The 22343-nt window shown below is 39.7% G+C and overlaps 1 protein-coding gene across 1 annotated transcript; it reads right to left on the reverse strand.

Annotated features, from left to right (window-relative positions):
- Positions 1-371: 371 nt before the first annotated feature.
- On the reverse strand, positions 372-948 carry LOC143364177 (uncharacterized). The gene is made up of 2 exons (XM_076804663.1): positions 800-948; positions 372-676 (listed from the first exon to the last, which is right to left on the reverse strand). Exons 1-2 carry the CDS (start codon positions 933-935, stop codon positions 372-374), a joined length of 441 nt encoding a protein of 146 aa, XP_076660778.1. The 5' UTR covers positions 936-948.
- Between the last annotated feature and the right edge of the window lie 21395 nt (positions 949-22343).

Below are 22343 nucleotides of genomic sequence, written 5' to 3' on the forward strand. Positions count from 1 at the left end.
TGGCTGTCGCTAAAAATAAAGACACGCATTGTCTTATTTCCACCTCCGTAATTGTAGTTTGCCTTCTTCTTGTGGCAGCTGTGAAATTAAAAATGAAACAAAATACATACATATGTATTACGTATAGCTCGTGGCAATACATAAAAGTAATAATTATAGTTACTTACTCATTACAGCATCATATAATTTTAAATTTACAAATGATAATTTTTTCTTCTTTCCTTATCCGGAATAATTCGTAGCTGCTTCATTTGACATAATTTTCCGAAGCATATTATAAATAATTTTTTTGTTGGTGTCTCCACCGACTAGATATAACAGTTGTACCTGAAAAATATATGCCATTATTTATTTGATGTCAACATTACAGATTATATATATGTACCACATACCAAACAACAGTAAATACAAACCAGCGAATTAAATTTTTCTGTGTGTTCTGATATCATCGTATCAAAATCGTTGATGGCAACTACCGACGCTAATGGTAATTGATTTAGAAAATTATTATCTAATTCGTCATGGCTGCTTCCACCCGTTACTCTAACATTTAATAATCTTTCAATATTCTCTAATTTATTTAAAATTAATTTTACGTCGTATTTTATTTCGATATATTGCCGACTTAATGCGGCCAATTGTCCCTCATCCTTATTTGTTGTTATACTATGTACATCTGTGGAGAATATCACAAAGTATTATTATCACCTTAAGTTTATTATCTTATTATATGTATAATTGATTACTATTTTGATATTTATAATAAAGATTTAGCATTTTTGTCTATTTTCCGACTTACTTGGTGTTTCTATTTGCGATGGCTCAATTGGTTGGCTTTCTTTCGAAGAATCAGATGAATCGGATGATTCGAAAATAATGCGCTTTTTGGATATATTGTGTTTTGGAATTTTGGATACTTTTCTCGTTGGCGACATTTTAAAAATTATATAAAATAATCCTTAAAAATATAAATTTATAAATACCTCAATTAATATTTACTTTAAAATAACGTAATTAAACTTAAATTTAGTGATACTGATGAAGCAGTTCACATGCTACGAAATATGAATGGCATTTAACTACGAATGATTTGTACAAAATTTCATTTAGTTCGTAAGACAAAATTTCATCAGTCAATTTATCAAATTTAAATAATCCTATTATTTTGGATTTAATAGGGTGTTTATAAAAATTTTTTAAGTTTGTTGATAATTTCCCAACTATTCTGTTTTCTAATATGTCTGTGACTTGTAGGACATGTCCATTTTTTAAAAAGACATAACGGTCACAAAATCCATACGCTTTTAATTTAAAATAAGGAAGTTGTATTGTTTTTCTGTTATTGCTGATTGTAATCCTTATTTGTGTATTAATATTTTCCGTGACTGTAGGCATTCCATTTTCCGATAATCTATTTGTTATTTGTGCTAAGGGTTATTCCATCTACGTAGCATGCTTACTAGCTTTCCTAAATAGTTTTCAAAAGGAAAGCAACTTAATTCCTCCAAAGAATATCTTAAATTTTCTACGTCGTCTGAAATGTGCACTAAATTATGAATATTTATATGTACAAAATTCTCTGCCATAAAGGCTAGGACAATTGTCAACAAATTTAAATAACATTCCCCGAGCTGTATTTAACCACTCTGCGTTTGGATATAACTTATTATGTAATAAAATTCTAATAGCGACATGAAATAACAAGAAGTGATCATAATAATTATCTGGAAGAATTTGTTTTAACAGAATGGGTCCCAAGTATAAAAGGAATAGTCGGAACTCAGTAGCTTTGAATCGAGGTAGCTCCGATATGGGACGCGATTTACGATTAAATTCACTGGGTACATATTTTGCTGAAGATGTCATTCTCTTTGATAATTTATTCTTATCTGAAATTCCAAGTTGTATTTTGCACCAATGACCGAGTAATTTTTTCATTACCCCTAAGCAACATAAATGCATATAATCTAGAGCAAAATGTTTTATTATATCGAGTTTAATTATATTTAACAGAGGTGTTGTTTGATTATTTGGATGATGAGCAATGTCGTGAAAGTTTTCAAAATGGGAATGCGTTCGAGCGCTAGCGTCACGTTTTACATAACCAATTCGTTTTTTGTAATATATACCCGTTTCTGTACTTCTTTCGCAACCTTTGTAACCCGTATGTCCTTTAATATTTTTTAAAAATGCTCTCGCAGGTGCATCACACGTAAAACATATAACAGTTACTTTAAAATTATTACCATCGTAAAATAATCCATATTCTAAAATATCGTTCAATTCATGTACAAAATCATTTAAATAATCAGTCAAGGAATTAGGTTTTGCATCGCCATAATATATTGCTATTGGAAAAGGGGGCACCGTACAATGTTTCAATACTATTTTGCATAAAATGGGCCAAAACTGTTTATTTGAACTTTTTGAAAGTGGAATACCAGCGACATTAAAAATTAATTGAAACATAAATGTTTCTTTCAGCTCCGTCAATACACTTTCATTTTCTAATAAAGTAAATAAATGCGGCTTTATACCTAAATATGAATATTGAGCTATCGTATTCTTTTTGCTAATAAGTGATGTAATATTGCTTGATGAGCGCATAGTCTTTAATATAGTTCGTGCATCGCGTGGAATCTGATAATCAGGAAAAAAGTCCTTCAAGCCTTTTAATAAATTGTTTAGTTGGGTATGATTGATTTTATTTTCTAGGGACCATGTTTTTAAAAAGGTAATTAATTTTAAATTTCTAAAAGCAGTAGATGTATCATCTGTAATGTAATTTGTGTTACTCCTATTATTTGTAATTTGAAGATCAAATTGTGAACTCTGATCGGATATGACGGGGTCATTAATTGTTGTCGAATTATTTGGCATGATTATACTTTCTTCTTCGGTATGAAGACTCATCTGACTCTGATTGAAAGCTATCTGTTTCTTTATAAATTTATATTTTTTGTAACGTTTTTCGGCCATTGTGAAATTTAATTGTGTAACTGCAAAATAAATGGTATATGAAAAACTATCTTTGAAAGCTTTGATAAATGTTACGTTTAGGGGAGGCAGCTCGGATGACCTTGACCTTGATATATGTTGTCAAGGTCACCTTTTTGCTCGTTTTTAATTAAAAAGTTATGAACAAAAAAAGTTTGAAAAATGCAACAGTTATTTTCAGTATTGAAGGCAAAAACGACTAATATGTGCGTGGAAATGAAGCAAGTATTAAGGAAAAAAGTCATTTGGGTTGGCAACGTACGCGTGAAATAAAAACACATGTACGAAATCAAAATGTGGAACATTGTAAGCGTAGTCGGGCGGCTCTCACCGCCAAACTAACCACAAAACAACTCGTATATGATTCTGTATATTTCAATTAGTGTTCAGTGACAGATTGTATGAGAATAAACTGTACTTGTAACCAAAATTTAACGAAAGTTTTTTGCAATTATTTCGCAAACTAAGTCCAAGCGACGGATAAAGGTATAGAGAAAAGTTGTTCAGAATGTTGACCTTGACAACATATGTCATCCAAGGTGCCTCCCCTAAACGTAACATTTACCAAAACTTTAATTGCAAGTCTTTAGAAAATGAAATATATATATATATATATTTATTTATTTATTATACATTACATAAATGTACTTACCTTTTCTGCGATCGATGAAATGCAGGTGTAGAGAGGTATCCGTTTGTATTATTACACTACACGCACGCTACGTATTTCTATACTATAATAACTTTTCTATACTATTCTATACTATAATAACTTTTCTATACTATTCTATACTATAATTATACTATGTATACATATAGGTCGCGTTCCGCAGTCAAACCGTTCGTTATGTAAGAGCTGGCTGAAGACTGAAGACTAGAACGCAAAAATTGTGGTGGAGGTGATGAAGCAAAGTGGGAGAAAATTGGGGGTGAGATCTAGAAAATGGTCCAGACGTTGTCTTAAACTGTAAATGTTATGGCGCCGGAAAGTCGTACAAAAAATCGGACGAGTCCCGTCGCTTCGAGCTCAAGAGCCTTCGACACTTAGACTGATATATTTCTTCTAGTCGGGTGGTCGAAGTCTTGAGATTTGGTGTCAAATTCATTCTAGAGATACATTCGTGGGTCTCACATTGTATACGTTGCGTCCCAACACAGATTGCTCGCTAAAGAATGAATGATCTCCGCTGCAATAAGGCCAGGACCTCTCCCAAATACTTTGACTGCAGTCGAATGTTTATATTTTCTAGCGCAGCGAGTATAATCTCCAGACTCTGTTTAGACAAAGCCGAGAAAGATCTCGAATAGGTTCCAATACTATGGGGAGTCTGTTGCTACGAACTTTTTAATCTTATACAGTTCAATCACGTTGCGTAAGACATAAGAGTTACGATTATTGTTCGTGCAACTTTGTCGCACATAGTAAGAACATTAATTAATTAATTAATTAATCATAACTCTTATGTCTCACGCAACGTGATTGAACTGTATAAGATTAAAAAGTTCGTAATGTTCTTATAATATAAATGTATGTCGATTAAGTGACACACTCGAATTCAAAGTAAATTAAAAGTAAACATTTTACTTCCAGTATTGAATAAAGATTTATTTTATATTTGAAACCAATATGTCATTCGTAATATGAAAGTTGTATGACTTCCATATTCTGGAAGAAATATTTTTCCATGAAAAGTATTTCCTGCATATTTAAAAAAAAATCCTATTTCTTATATTAAATAAAGATGCATTTTATAATGAGAAAAAAATATTCTTTTCATAATATGAAATAAATATTATCTGTATATTAGGAAAAAAATATTCCATTTCTAATATTAAATAAAGATTCATTTTATAATGAGAAAAAAATATTCTTTTCATAATATGAAATAAATATTATCTGTATATTAGGAAAAAAATATTCCATTTCTAATATTAAATAAAGATTCATTTTATATTTAGAAAAAAATATTTTTCTCGTAACATGAAATAGATATTTCCTGTATATTTCAAAAAGAATATTTGTTTCTTAATGTAGAATAAATGTTATATGTATATTTAAATATTAAAAACAGATTGTATCTCTTTTTAATATTGTATGAATATGTATACAATATTTTGTGCTACTACGGTAGTTTTTCACGGAAAAAACGCCGAAAAAAGTGGTTTTTATTTTTTCCTACTATGACGCACTAATCGCAGGAATTTGAAAAAAATTGAGCATAATACTTAGGACAATATCTCATTGCTAAATTAATTCTGTTCTAGTGTCTCTTCGATTTCCATATGAAATCTGCATTTTTTCGATTTTTTTCGTGTTTTTCGATTTTTACAGCCAAAGTTTGCAACGGAAAAATCTGAAAACGATTCAAAGTATGCGGTTTGGTGTCAGAAATGTGTCACATTTTTTTCAGAATTTAAAATTGTCATTAAATGGGGAAAATGGGCCAAAAACTGGATTTTCGTTTTTCCTCTATAACTACCCTTACAGATGAGCTATAGGGCTAAAACTTGGTTGAAAGGTATCTTTTTTGGTAGGCTATCGAATGGCGCAAATTGGAATAAAATCCCTTCCAGGGCAGATTTGACCCCCAAAACCGGCTATAGCCTTTAAAGGACAAATTAAAGGATGTTATCAGTGCGGGAGAACAAATCATATTAAAAAGGACTGCTATTATTATAAAAAACAAGTGAAACATTCAAATATTCAAAGTGAGAAAATGGCTGAAACAATTGAAGTAATACAACCATCTGCATCTTCAGGAAATTATAATACATCCTCAACAAATTATGACCCATCACGTGTTGCGTTTATGGTGGGAGAATATGAAGAGAAGGACAAATCTGATCAAGATAAAACTACATTTATCTTGGATTCGGGTGCATCGGATTACATAATCAACAGAGAATATGTAGCCGAAAATTTTGACACACTTCCTGTACCAGTAAAAATTTCCGTTGCGAAGAATGGTACATACATTAGTGCAACAAAGAGGGGTACCATACATATCACCACCAACAGGGGTATACAAGGGACGCTGCAGGATGTATTCTACTGTCCAGATGTACCGTACAATTTACTTTCGGTTCGAAGAATTCAGCAGGCAGGAATGAGCGTGACGTTTGACGAACAAGGAGTAAAAATACATAAAAATGGTAACGTTGTAATATCATGTAAGCCCTTGAACAATTTAACTGCTATTGAATTTATGCTTAATATGAATTTTAAAAATTGTGTTGCTCAAGCAACTAGTGCTGAAGAGATGATTATACATTATGGCATCAGCGCTTAGGGCATATCGGTAAAAATAAATTCTTAGAGTTGAAGAATAAAGAGATGTTTGCAGATATAAAGCAAATAGAAAAAGTTAGAGTAAACGATAATTTATGCGAAGCTTGTGTAAACGGTAAACAAGCACGAGTACCATTTCGAAAAGCTAAAGATAAAAGTCATGTAAGACGCCCATTATTCATTGTTCATACAGATGTTTGTGGTCCAATCACTCCAACTACAATTAATGAAAGAAATTATTTTGTTTTGTTTCTGGATGAATATACTCTCATTATTGCGTTACATATTAATTGCTCGGAAGTCAGATGTATTTTCTGCCTTTCGAGATTATGTTGCCAAAAGCGAAGCTCATTTTAATTTAAAATTAGTAAATTTACATAGTGATAATGGTAGGGAGTATTTGTCAAACGAAATGAAAGATTATTGCGTTGAAAAAGGCATAAGCTACCACGTACTCCACAGTTAAATGGTGTGTCTGAACGTATGGTGAGAACCATAACGGAAAAGGCTCGGGCTATGGTAGCTGGAGCTGGTTTAGACAAAGCTTTTTGGGGAGAAGCTGCTTTAACGGCTACATATTCGTTAAATATAACTCCAACAAGGGTTTTGAAAGAATCAAAAACACCATATGAAATGTGGCGTACGAAAAAGCCTCAATTAAGATACTTAAGGGTTTTCGGATCAACTGTGTATGTTCATAATAAAACCAGAGAATCAAAATTTGAGGATAAATCCTGGAAAGGTATTCTAGTTGGATACGAAGCAAATGGTTATAAAGTAATTTTGTAGTTTCAAGGCCAGTAATGGTTTGATCTGAAACTGATAAATCTAAATCAGTAATCTCTCAAAAATCTAATAATGATAAATTAGATACAACTACAACAAAGGTAGTCGAAACAAATGAAAATGCCAAATTAAGTAATGAACTTAATAAATCTGTAATAGAAACAGATAACGACGTGCAATGAATCTTTCAATAATAATAGTAACAAAAATGATAATAATGATAATGAAACAGGAAAATTGTCTCCCGAATTAAGGAGGAGCGATAGGACCAAACATCGTCCAACTGTTGCTTATAATGAAGAATGTCGTATACGTAATGTGTGCCGTATGCGTGAGTGGTGCGAGCGACTGCGCACGCTAGCCGCGCACGTATTGTGTGTGCGTAATTAGTCGCTATTCGGGCAAGGCCGAGACCACATGGCCGGCAGGTGAAAATACCTTTTATAAGTAACTTGTGTTAATTTCAATAAATATCACATTATACTCGCACGTCGCGGCAGGCCACCTAACCTGATCCTAAATACACCACAAAGAAGAAATGCCAGATGATTATTATCTATCCGTTCGGTCTATTGTTTATGAAGTTCCTAAATCATATCATGAAATCGAAAATAGGGATGATAAAATGAAATGGGAACAGGCTATTAAAGATGAAATTAATTCCCTTTTAATTAACAATACATGGACTCTAGTACCAAAGCCTAATAATAAAAATATTGTTGATTGTAAATGGGTATTTACTATTAAAAATGATGAACATGGAAATCCATTAAAATATAAGGCTCGCCTTGTTGCACGAGGTTTTAGTCAGCAATATTTAGTAGATTATAACGAAACATTTGCACCGGTTGCAAGGATTTCAAGTTTTAGATGTATTTTGGCATTTGCAAATCAGTTTGATTTGTTAGTACATCACATGGACGTTAATAAAACAGCATTTCTAAATGGTACGTTAAAAGAAGAAATTTACATGAGAGTTCCTGAAGGAATTAAAAGTAGCAACAATGAAGTATGTAGATTGAATAAAGCGTCATATGGACTTAAACAAGCAGCAAGATGCTGGCTTGAGGTTTTCGAACAAGCGCTTATAGAAAGAGGTTTTAAAAACTCTTCAGTTGATAGATGCATATATATTTTAGATAAAGGAGATGTATCTCGAAATATGTATATATGTTGTACTTTATGTAGATCTCTGGCAGTACCGCGACTCTTAAAGGTCGGGGGGGGGGGGGGTGTCATAAACACATTTCAGGCCCAGACCTTTCCTTCCGTTTACGGTTTCAAACCTAAGCAACGGTTTTCCGTTGCATATTTTGCGTTAGTCTCGTCCAGAGTGTCGAGGTATCGAGAGCTAACAGAACCCTTCCGTATCTTTGAATAAAACAGTTTTCTATTATAATCAACTGTGTGTTTATTGTCATAAATCCCATATCCCAATAAGTTGAAACTTCGCAAGGGATAAGAAATTCGACATTTCATATTACACGACCTAATATATTCCATATTCTTTGGTCGTTACAAAAAATGATTTATTTGAATTAGTATTTTAACAATAAATTATTATTGAAATAATAATTCAAATAACTAATATCGAAACAAATTTCTATTACAAAAACTTATTTATTAAAAAAAAAGGTTTAATTAATAAATAACAATAAATAACTACTTAAATAATAAATGAATAAGGCCAGCACAATACAGAATTCAGAATGACAAAACTGAAACCGAAACCGAAACCGAAATCCAAAACCAAAGAACAACAGTTATAGAACCGAAATAATATCGATTCTCCAGAACCATGACCGTTACCGATATAAGCTGGAACCGATATTCTCGTAACAGTTACATCATTTCGGTTCTTCATAATAAAGGGTCGCCCCAGACAAGACAGGCAAGATGCCGAAGTTGTTTGGGCGCCCAAAATCGTCGCCCATAAGGGCTGAGCGTGTCTGCTGGCCGCTTGAGTGGCGCACGGGGTGCTCGCAATAAAGTCCAAGTGCCGAAAATCGTGTCATTTGCTACCAGAACCCCAGAACAGTCCACTCCCCTCTACACCCCTGAGATGCCAATGATGGAGCGTGTCGGCCACAGGCAGGCAACAGGCCACAGACAAAAGTTAGAAATCTCTGCCAATACAGACGCAGTCACGGTGCGGAATTTACTGAAATAATTCAATATTCGTGTATATCACGATATGAAATACATTTCTTTTGCATAGAATGCGTACGAGAATGGAAATTGTTATTAATAATCATATAATAATCATTTCTATGCATAATACAATTTTGCAATAATTATATGTCAATCATTTTTATTTATTCCTAATTTGCTTTTACTATATGTTTTATACCTATTCGAAAAGTAATATTAATATAAAGATAGATCGAGATTGTTTGGAAGAACGTGAATGGGGATCACATTCAAAGTACTGAGAATGAGTCGGATAGCGAATAACATTCAGTTATTATTAATTTCGTTTTGAATTTGTTAGTTTTTAAAAAAATATATATATATTTATATACACCTGACCTGGTGAAAAAGCGAATATAATAGTTTTTTTTTACATAATTGTTGGAAAGTGTTACTTCGATACTTCCCCTTCGAAATTTCGTTTTTTTTTTCAGGTAGCCAATTGCAAGTGAACCGACTGATCGACCGCTATTCACCGGCAGGGTTGAAAAAACCAATGTCCTTTATACTATGGATGGCATTACCTTTACTGTACACTGGGAGTGCACAACACCCTAACAACAGTTTAGGTAAAATATGTAAATGAGATCCCCGATAACTGTTTCAGTCAGAACCGATATATAACAGTCTGAAACAGCTATTTGCAGAACAGTTTCAGTCCCTATCAGAAAAGTATAATTGCGAGCGCCAAGGACTAAATAGCCAGTAGTTATAATCTTTGGAAGTGAGAACGAACAGGTCGATATACACATATAATATATGTATCAATATATCATTTCTTTCCTTGAGACTGTCTACATTCTGAATCCTACATGTATTGGATATTACTTTTTAATAATTTATTACATACATAAAATGGTACTGTTTATTACATCCTGTGTTTCATATTAGGTACTGATCTTTTAATTACAGACAATTAATAAAAATGTGATTATTAATAATCACTGTATTATTTTGTGGAATTAGCTATTAATTCAACCAGAATATTTCATCTCTGTTTAAATACAATGCTTTCTGCTTCTATACTCATTTCAATTTACATAAATAAACTTTTATTTATTGATAGTAAACATAATAACAATTGTCGTTGAAAATTGAGATACCTATTTAGCGCTATTTTTATCTTGTATTTGATTCATATAAACTGTTGTTGGCTTCTTTGAACCTTTTGCTATCAAATACAATTTTCAACACGGACGGAAAAATATTCAAAAGATTGTCACTAAAAATTTTAATCACAGTAGTTATGCGTTGTTATTCCATATTCGTTACAAGTTGCGGCATGTCTGTTATTATCGATAATAATTTCGATATTGTTATTATTGATAAGCAATTGTTTCGAAACTGATAGCAATAATGGTAAAAGATCAGCTAAATCTGAACTCCTGTATGCTTTTACGGTATAACGATAAGTCAAATCAGTAGTAAACAGAATTTTATACAAATTTATTGTTTATAATTAATAAATTCTTGCACAATTTATGAGAATATTTGGAAAAAATAACTAATGATTCTACATGTAATGTCAATATATAATAACAGACACGCCGCAACTTGCAACGAATATGGAATCTCGCATAACAACTGTCATTTAAATTTTTAGTGACAATCTTTTGAATATTTTTACGTCCTTTTGAAAATTGTATTTCGTAGCAGAAGATTCGAAGAAGCCAACAACAGTTTACATGAAACAATTTCAAGATAAAAATAGCGCTAGATAGGTATTTCAATTTTCAACAACAATTATTATTATGTTTACTATCAATGAATAAAAGTTTCTTTATATAAATTGAAAAAGCATTTATTTAGCTTTAAAGTGAGTATAGAGACAGAAAGCATTGTATTTAAACAGAGATGAAATATTCAGATTCAATTAATCATGCAATGGCTCGTTTGGTTTAGTTTTCCAGAATTGGCACTGTAACTTGGAAAGTAACCGAAAATACGCGCTGTGCGTTACACGGCAGTAACGGTAAACTGGCAACTATGCGACGAATATTCTCCGATGTTATTTGGCAACTACGCCCCCGATACCAGTAATTCAATATAATTCCTAAACTCACCACTCTAAATCGTAGAGGGCATAGCAAAACCTTTGAGTTTTTGAAGAGTCGGTATTTCAGAACGTGAGACACGAAGTCCCATAAGATGATAGGTCTATTCTATACCTCGTCGGTGCCTCGGGACAGCAGCGTTAGAATCATTCGCGCATCTGAACTATTCAAAATTAAACACATAGTTAGAATCATTCGCGCATCTGAACTATTCAAAATTAAACACATAGTCAGAATCATTCGCGCCTCAGAAAAACACAGTCCGTTACTTTCCACACTGCTACCACTGTTCCGAATTTAACCAATCACCTAATGTTAACTCGGCATGTGATAGTGCCGTGTATTATTATTAATAAATAAACATTGTTAAAAAACATGACATTTAATCAATTCATCATCCGGCACAAAATATAACACAGTCCGAGTGTAAACACGCGTGTATTATAACTCTATGTGATATTAATAACGATAATATTAGCACCATAAACCAGAAAAATATTAACATTACTCATCAGGCTATAGGCTCAGATTATTAAAATAATTAAAAAGTAAAAGTAAAAACAAGTAAAATAGGAAGATAATGCTAGAAATAAAATATTGTCGAACAGATCAGCAAATAGCATAACATAAGTAACATGTTACAACAATTTTAATAGTTAAGAGGAAGTATTAAAAACAGGGGCCAAAAATGATAGTTATTCTAAAATGTTCAACGATAAAAATCATTAATAAAAAATGGATTATTTTTTAAATTTAAGATAAGGTTACAAATAACAATTATTAGTGCCCAAAAAATTGAATCCTCCTCTATAACTGTTTTCGATGAAGAAAAACTCTTTCGATTGCTCAAAGCGGTTATCGGTGAGAGAAGTTCATTTCGATTTCTCATACTCCTAACAGTTACACTGTCCAACACCAAAAAATTTTGCAACACCTGTTGGGGGATTCTTATACACTTTGTCATTCTAAAACCAAATCCGCCAACAGAATTGCTCTATCACGCAACGTTTTCAAAAAATATTGGTTTTCGTAAAAATCCACGATTTTGATAAAAAATAACGTGTTACGCAAAAACTAAACACGCGAGAAAGTTCAAGTTTGAGTCAAGAGATAAAGCGGACTTTCCTTTATATACAGCCAATAATATATATAGCCAATTATATTTTTATTAAACATTATTGTTCGAAAGCTTGAAAATGTGCCGACGCGGGTACATTGTAGGCTCTAGTTTTGTGTTTATGTGAAAAATCCTTTACCTAGGAGGAGTTTACTATACAGGAATGCATTCTACATAAGAGTTCACTTAAGGAAATGCTGAATAAGAAAAATTGGATACAAAAGCTTACCTATTTCTGATGTAAACAAATTTTAAAGTGTATCCACCTTGCTTGACTTCCGCCTTGCCTACATTAGCAAATGTCCAACAGTACTCAGCTTTACATCGGCTTCAGCCTTACTTCAGCTTTTCTCTTTTCCTTTGTAACTCCGAAATATCCATGGTTGAAATATCTTGATGAAAGATTGTAACAGACCTGGCTGCGCCAGGCCTGTTCCTGACCGCACGCGCCCGAATCCGAGCCCCCGAACACGACCGACGGATACCGAGATCCGCCGGTACCCGCGAGCGCCCCCGCGAGCCCCGCATCACCGAACCGATCTTGGCGGGAACCGGAACCCGCCATGATGCGACACCGGCGCGCCGGATGCGTGACGACACCGGAAAAGCCGGCCGCGAACCGTACCGCACCGCACCCCCTCGCCCGGCAAGACGAGAGAGACGGACCGGAAAACGGCCTTTTTTGGTTTTCCGCCGCGATAGCGAACAGTTGCATCGAACCGTTTCACCTGCCGCCGATATCGACCGCCCGGATACGATCGACCCGCGCTATTCGGTCGCCGAGAAACCGCCCGCCGAGTTTCGCGAGTACGAGTTTACCGCGGATCTGATAACCTCGAGTGTGACGAGTTATTCGCGACCCGCGAACACCGACCTACGCCGCTGCGTGCCTGTTCATCTGGAGAGCCGCCCCGAACGCCGAGCGATCGAGGACCGGATCCAGAGTGAGTACCTTACTTCTCCGTTAACCCGATACCTCCGCTTCCGCCCACACACCCACGGAGAGCGAACCACCCGCAGCCGGCCCCTCGCCGGCCGCCCTGGGGCACGGGCTCTCCGCCCGTCGAAACTACCCTGGTCCGGATACGCCGCCGCGTACGGCCCCGAACGCCGAGCGATCGAGACCCGAATCGCGACCGCCGACCACCGAGACGCGAAGCCGGGACAGTGACGAACATTTGGAATACTCGTGTCGTTAATCACCCGTGCCCGACCGTCCGCGTCCCGCCGTAACCCTCGCGTTATCCTGCGTGAACCCTGGCACGGCGAGCCAAATCCGGCCGCGAGGAATCCGTTGTTACGAGATCCGCCGGGAAACGGACTCGTTACATGGAATCCCGCCGCCGCCCGGAGTGAACTCGCTCCGACCGAAGCAGCACCCCGACACGTGGTACCAGAAGAAGCTTGCCGCCGCCCAGACCGACCCAGCCGCCGAACCAGAGTTCCAGATACGCGAGGGGCGCCTCTACAAACGCATCCCGCACCAGCTCGATTATAACGAGCCCGAGCCGAGCACGACGTGGAAGCTGTGCGTACCGAACGAGGACCGCCCGGCCACCCTGGCCCAGTACCACGACGACCCCACGGCCGGTCACCTGGGAGTCGCCAAAACCATCGTGCGCCTGGCGCAGCGATTCTACTGGCCGGGGATGTTCCGGGATGCCGCCCGCTACGTCCGGAGCTGCAAGAACTGCATGCAGTTTAAGGTTCCGCCGCACCCGTTACCAGGACAGCTGCACGCCAACCCGGGGACCGAACCGTGGCACACCGTCTCCGTCGACCTGATCGGCCCGCTGCCGCGATCCCGACAAGGCCACCGGTGGCTGCTGGTGGCCATGGACCGTTTCACCAAATGGGTCGAGCTCACCCCGCTCCGGAAAGCCACCAGTACCGCCGTCGCAGCTGCGATCCAGAGGGAGGTAATCCTGCGACACGGGGCCCCACAGATTTTAATTTCAGATAACGGCCGTCAGTTCATCGGAGAACCCGTGACCGCTCTGCTGAAAGCCGCCGGGACCCAGCACCGCCGGACCCCGCCGTACGCGCCCCAGTGCAATCCGGTAGAGCGGGCTAACAAGGTCGTGAAGACCATGCTCGCCCAGTACACCGGCAGCCGACATAACCGCTGGGACGAGAAACTAGACGAGGCCAGATTCGCAATCAACACGGCGTGGCACGAGGCAACCGGGTACAGCCCGGCGTACCTCAACCAAGGACGGGAACTCCGGCCACCGGGGTCGACCACCACGGAAGGAGCCGCAGCCCCCCCGCAGCAGCGGTGGAAGAACCTCCGAGAGGCCCAGGAACTGGCCCGAGTCCACCTGGCCCGGGCGTTCGACCGACAGGCCAAATACTACAACCTGCGCCGGCGAGATTGGAGGCCCGCCCTGGGGGACACTGTCTGGAAGAGGGAGCACACGCTGTCCAACAAGGAAGAAGGCGTCGCCGCCAAACTCGCGCCGAAGTTCAGCGGCCCGTATACCGTCGGACGCGTCGTGTCACCGGTCATCGTGGACCTGCGCGACCGGGCTAGACGATGGCTGCGCCACATCCACGTCCGGGACCTCAAGCCCGCAGCCGGCCCTGCCGACGACCCCGACCACACCCCGGAGGAAAGCGCCGCGCGCGAGCGCCGCCCCTCCCTCGCGGGACCCCCCCGACCACCCACGCCCGCCCCCGCGGACAACCCGGTTCCCAGGCGTCGAGGGCGCCCCCGGAAATTAACAGCCCCCGTTCATTTCTGCTCAGGCAACCCAGGACACCACGGCATGGAGGGCCGTAGGGGCCTCGCCGACCGGCTCCGCGAGCTCCAGCTCGCCGCCGACCCGCCGACCACCAGGGAACGCCGCCGCAGCGACGACCCGACGACCCCGGCCGCCGACCCACCCGCCGAAGAACCAACCTCCCGGGACGGCCCAGTACTAAGAAACTGGGACTCCCTCACCACCCTGGCGTCGGTGCCCGATGAGCCGCCGCCGGTAGCGTACTGGCTGGGTCAGAGCCCCTGGCCCCGGCTCACCACCCCACCCAGCTCCCCGGGCTGGTGGACCCCGACGCCGTCACCGCCGCCGCGGGCCAACCAGGGAACCCGCCGTCGCAGGACGAGGAGGAGGCGCCGAGCGGGTCGCGCCGAACGCCAGCACGCAACCCTGAGCCACTGGTCGGACCCCCTCCCACCGGAAGCCCTGGGGAGGCCAGTAGGACCGGACCCCGTCGGGGCGCAACCCGCCCCCGCCGTCACGGTCTGGGCGGCCACGGAGCCGCCCCCGCCGGAGCAGACCCCGCGCCCGGTACCGGCGCCGAGGCGCCGACCGATGGCCGCCACCACGACCCCCGCCACACGGACGATCGGGAGCCAGACGGAGGACGCCCCGCCGACCCCGACACGCACCGCAGCCACGCCAGCCCGGGCCCCAGAAACCCCGAGGTCACCCCAGGGACCCACGACCCGGCGCCGCCAGGCGAGACCAACGGAAGGAGTGACGCCCCCCAACGGGGGATGCCCGGTCCGCGACGCGGACCGCCCCCATATGCAGTGGGACCCGGTCCCCTTCCAGGGACGACCCCCCACGTTCCCGAGTGCGTGGTTCCTGCTGCCGACGGGACGACAGGCCGAGGTGCCGCTGCGGCTAATCGCGCGAGGCCGCGCTTATGTCACGGTACCGCCCGGGTTCGAGCGATGGAGACTGGTGTTTGGGAGCGATGGCCGCCTGACGCGCTGCATCCGCCGCCCGCCGGCCGTCCGGATCCCGGCCGAGCCGGCCCCACCACGCCGTCGACGCCAACCGGGACGCGGCCACGACAGTGCGTGAGGTGCGCGAGGACGTGGCCCCACGGGGCACCCGCGACGTCACCCCGGCGGGGGTGAACGGACGCCATACCCTAGGTTAAGTTAGGTTAAGTAGTGTTAAGTGTACAGTGTTTGCTTAGGTTAAGTAGTGTTAAGTGTACAGTGTTGGGATAGGTTAAGTAGTGTTAAGTGTATAGTATTCGCGTAGGTTAAGTTAGAGTAAGTGTACAGCGCCCGCGTAGGTTAAGTTAGATTAAGTGTACAGCGCCCGCGTAGGTTAAGTTAGATTAAGTGTACAGCGCCCGCGTAGGTTAAGTTAGATTAAGCGTACAGCGCCCACGTAGGTTAAGTTAAACTAAGTGTACAGCCCCGCGTTAGGTTAAGCTAGGTTAGGTTTAGTACGTAAGGTCCCGTCCTGCCGAAGTAAAAAGACTGTCTCGCGCTCGCCGCCGCGACGTAAGGGGGGGGTGTAACAGACCTGGCTGCGCCAGGCCTGTTCCTGACCGCACGCGCCCGAATCCGAGCCCCCGAACACGACCGACGGATACCGAGATCCGCCGGTACCCGCGAGCGCCCCCGCGAGCCCCGCATCACCGAACCGATCTTGGCGGGAACCGGAACCCGCCATGATGCGACACCGGCGCGCCGGATGCGTGACGACACCGGAAAAGCCGGCCGCGAACCGTACCGCACCGCACCCCCTCGCCCGGCAAGACGAGAGAGACGGACCGGAAAACGGCCTTTTTTGGTTTTCCGCCGCGATAGCGAACAGTTGCATCGAACCGTTTCACCTGCCGCCGATATCGACCGCCCGGATACGATCGACCCGCGCTATTCGGTCGCCGAGAAACCGCCCGCCGAGTTTCGCGAGTACGAGTTTACCGCGGATCTGATAACCTCGAGTGTGACGAGTTATTCGCGACCCGCGAACACCGACCTACGCCGCTGCGTGCCCGTTCATCTGGAGAGCCGCCCCGAACGCCGAGCGATCGAGGACCGGATCCAGAGTGAGTACCTTACTTCTCCGTTAACCCGATACCTCCGCTTCCGCCCACACACCCACGGAGAGCGAACCACCCGCAGCCGGCCCCTCGCCGGCCGCCCTGGGGCACGGGCTCTCCGCCCGTCGAAACTACCCTGGTCCGGATACGCCGCCGCGTACGGCCCCGAACGCCGAGCGATCGAGACCCGAATCGCGACCGCCGACCACCGAGACGCGAAGCCGGGACAGTGACGAACATTTGGAATACTCGTGTCGTTAATCACCCGTGCCCGACCGTCCGCGTCCCGCCGTAACCCTCGCGTTATCCTGCGTGAACCCTGGCACGGCGAGCCAAATCCGGCCGCGAGGAATCCGTTGTTACGAGATCCGCCGGGAAACGGACTCGTTACAAGATTAATGCTGGAATTATATTCCTTGTTTTAATTTTAATTACTAACTCTTTTAATCGGGTGTGTAATTGAAATACAATATAATTCAAATATTTTAATCAGGTGTATAATTGGAATACAATATAATTCAAATATTTTAATCAGGTGTGTAATTGAAATACAATATAATTGACATATTTTAATCAGATGTGTAATTGAAATATCATACACTTGAAATACAGCTCTCCAAGTTATGTATAGCTCTTTCTGATTTTTATATTTATGTTTGAAATTAAAAAAATTTGTAACGCAGAAGTTATTTCTGTTCAGATATTATTTTATAAATAATACATTCCTTTCGTTTGAAACCTTCACGTGGATTTTTCAACCTCTTATTACCTATTATTTTATTATTCTTTAATTTTCAATTTTAATTTAAAGAAATCGTAATTCGCAATTAATGTAATTTATTTACAAAGTGTTTTGTAATTGTACTCCATTGCAATTACGAATTACATTGTAATTTAATTGAATGAAGATCTCAATTATAAATTATAATATGATTGAAATACAATGTAATTCAATTACTTTGTAATTATAATTCCTGGAGTAATTCAATTGTAATTCTGCACAACTCTGCCGCTGGCACAGATCAAAGCCCGCGTGAGCGCAAGACTTTAAATAAAAAATTTTACTTTCTTTATTATAAATAATTCTTTTGTGAGACTTTGACCAATACATTTGTGACATTATTCTGATTAAAATGATACATGATAAATGAAAGAAAATATATAGAACTATTCGATAGAAAAAATGTGCATCTCTTACCTTCAGATAAAAGTATTTTCTTCATCACGACGTGCCATCCACGAGCGCTCAAAGAGGAATGGTCGAAAACCGCTCGAGCTGTTGCGAACCAGCTTATAAGAAACCTACAAAAAAAAAGCAGGCAATGTTTGTGTAAAGGTGACAACAAGGTAATTTCTTCATAAATTCCTTCCTTTATATTTTATATACAGAGTGTTTACGAAATCGTGGTACAAGCGACACGGCTGTGTGGTGATTGTACAGGGTGTATAAAAATTAATAGTCAATAGAAAGCTGAAACTTTGTAGAATATGGGAAAAATAAGGAGATTATGGTACGACCGTTTTCTAACCTTGAGGAAATTCGTTTAAATTCGTACACAATTTCAAGAAAATTTTAGTTTTTCTATTTGTAACACAAGTAAAATATTTTATATTGCAGTTTTAAGTTTGTACAGTGTTTTCCCGAATATAGAAATGTTCAATATTACATAATACACCTACAAAATGCTAAAAAGCTTTTGTCAACGACGATGCAATTTATAAAAAAAATTCTGAAAAAATTAAGAACAATTGTTTCAATAATATCTAACTACTGAATTTTTATAAAACTGGTATCTCTGAAACTTCAATCCGAAATGTGCACTTTCTTCAAATGATTAGATATATCAACATAATACATGATCAACTGAAAACTTCGATATAAAATCGGCAATTTTATGCTTTCAGATTTGTTTAAAAATCGATTTTGCAACCAAAAATTCTGAAAAGATCTCAGTCATGTATGATATTAGATAGAATATTCATGAATTTTTTTGTAAATTTTTTTCGAGCATGGTGCGATAAAAAATTAATTTGGTTTGCAGACACTTTTGACCAGCTTATCCGGCTTTATCTTTAAAATCGACAAAAAAATTACTTAAAAAATATAGAACATATTTCAGCATACGACATTAAACCCGATTTAAAAAAAAAATTTCTAGTTCAAATTTCGCATTGATATCTTTTTTAGTTTAAAAGTTGGTCGAACCGGGAATCGATTGCGGATAAGGCGCTCGAAATTTTGGCGACGTGACGACGGTACGTCTGAGTGGGGCCATGCCGGCGGAGGGGTTCATCCCTCTCCCCCTCGAGCCAGTTAGAACGGTGACCCATGATTCCTGGCATCACGACTGGACGAGCCTGATCGATTATTCATATTACTTATATTAGTTACACTGAATGACTAAAACATATTCAAAAAATGTTAAAAAATGTCTATATGTGTGTCTCTTTAATTTCGACTGCAAAAAGCGAATTTGAAGACTATATATATGTGTAAAGTATTGAATCCGCCATTTTGAATTTTGAATTTTTGGTGTCAGATTCGTTATCAGTGACCTCAGAAACACGTGATTACCAACTTTTAGAAAGTTTCAATGACATTTTGAATTTTATTTCGGGCGCCCATGCTCGGGCTGCAACTATCCACTGTGAAAGTGGTACACCCCCCCCCTCCGGCAGCCATTGCTTCCCTTTTAGAGTTGCGAATAATGAAATTAAAGTGCACGGGAGTCTTTTCCATCGAATTTAATAAATTAGTGTCGCGTGAAATAATGCACTTCTCGCGTTTATTTCGACATATTTATTATTTATTATTTGTACACTAGCGTTGCGAAATAATGATTCGGTTTGTTTCCCTCCCTACTAATTCAAATGGCTGCTATCGCGATTCCATTTAGTGTTGCGATAAAAGAAATGAAATTGCACGGGAGTTTTCTGTTTTGAAATAAATAAAGTAGCGTCACGATGGACAATGCACTTACTCGCGTTGATTTGAAATGTTTAATACATATTTTTGTAGAATAGTGATGCGACAAAACGGTCCACTCGCGCGTTGATTTGAAATATATCGAGTGGACAACCATTTTCCATATGTATTTTTTTTTATTTAAAATTTTTTTTTTAAATTTTTTGTCGTCTATTAATCTAAGATATAGTCTGTTTCAGATATTTCTTCCCACAACAGCGCAGTGTTAAACAAAGGCCTGTACATCATAGCTAGCCACCCCCTGCAAACTTAAGTACTTAAATGGCCAAAACACAAAATACTTGTTAGGTAGGAAATACATAAGTATTACATTAAAGGGAAAAATCACAAAATATGCATGCAAAAAGATTAGATTTTATACTAGGCAGGTAGTAATTCGGCGGGTAGGCTTTGCAATGAGCTCTTCTTGGTATTCGTTTGTACAGTGATCGAAAGTAGAGCACTGTCAAATCTGTGTTAGTTAGAGTATCTACAAAATTACGGATTTTTTTATTATTTGGTAATTTTGTAACTTTCCGTCGGGTGGGACGATTGTTCAAACATGGCGGAAATTGCGCGCTTTCCGCCATGTCTGAACGATGCCAAATACTATGTGGGTGGGCGGGTCTCCCTCACAACAACCTCCACGTGGTGAGACCTGGATAATCGGTGTGAATTTCGATTTAGAATTTTTTTTTTTCGCAATTGCTCTATAAAATATTTAAAATCGACAATCACGTCGAGCTAATGGCTGTGACAACGAAATGTTTCTTCGACATGATCTTATTAAAGATAGTCCAGATGATGTGGGTTTTCGGTATACCTGATGTCCATTTCTAGACGTTCTGGTGTTAAGAAGAGCAGACGGAACCTTGGGACATCAGGTATACCGTAATTTTTATCGTAACATTACGTATCAATGAATGAATTGTTCGATTACACTCGAACTGGTACTTATTTTCATCAGGAAAATCCCATCAATTCAGGCGTCACAATTTTATGAAGGTATATTGAAAAATCTAAAAGTTTAAACTTTCATTCGCGCGCGATTCTCCGTCTGATTACATTGTATGCCGTTTGTCTGTCGCTGGGTCGTTGGAGATCGGCGACCGTCGGACCTTCGAATAAAAGATACAGATAAAAGATGAAAAAATTATTCGAAGTTCGAATAAATCCGCTTCGAATGAAAAAAATTCTCTTTATTCGTCGGATAAATTCTCGTCGAATAAAATTATTTATTCAATTCTCGCCGTATAAAGATACTTTTTCATTCGATTGTCGTCGTATAAACAAATGAAATTTTTTTATCTTTTATTCGTTATTCGAAATTTTTATTCAGATAAATATTTTTCCCAACTCTGGGGCCCAATTTTTGTTGCTGTTCGACGACAATGATTTCGGGACTTTAATCTCCTACTTAAGATGACCTAGTTCAAACGGGCGCAATGGACATTGTCTTGCACCAAAAAGAGTATATTGAAATTGTATACTACTTTCAATTGAAAAGAACCTAATGACCCGTTTCGTAGAATGCCAGGAAAAAGAACTCTGGAAATTCCGTTGCGGAACGGAACAGATATATACATTTAATGGAAATGGAATACAGAAAAATAGGATTGGAATAAACGGACGATAGAAATTAAAATGAATTTAACGTTCTATAATATATTTATATTTGAACTTTCTGCTATCAAATACAATTTTCAAAAGGAGGAAAAAGTATTGAAAAGATTGTCAACATTTAATACAGTTTTTAATTACAGTTATGCGAGGTTCCATATTTGCTACAAGTTGCTGGATGTCTGTTATTGTCGATTATTATTATCGATCAAAAATTGTTTCAAAACTGATAGTTATATTAGTAAAAGATCAACTAAATCTGAACTCCTGTATGCTTTTGTAATATAACGATGTCAGATTACCACAAACGGAATTTTATACAGAGTCATTGTTTATAATTAATAAATTCTGGTATCACTTATGAAAATATTTAGGAAAAAGAACAAATAATTGTATATGCAACGTTAATATATAATAACAGACACGCCGCAACTTGCAACGAACATGGAATCTCGCATAACAACTGTCATTTAAATTTTTCTTGACAATCTTTTAAGTGTTTTGACGTCCTTTTGAAAATTGTACTTCGTAGCA

Source organism: Halictus rubicundus, unplaced genomic scaffold, assembly GCF_050948215.1.
Source record: "Halictus rubicundus isolate RS-2024b unplaced genomic scaffold, iyHalRubi1_principal scaffold0322, whole genome shotgun sequence".
In the NCBI taxonomy this organism is placed as follows: Eukaryota; Metazoa; Arthropoda; class Insecta; order Hymenoptera; family Halictidae; genus Halictus; species Halictus rubicundus.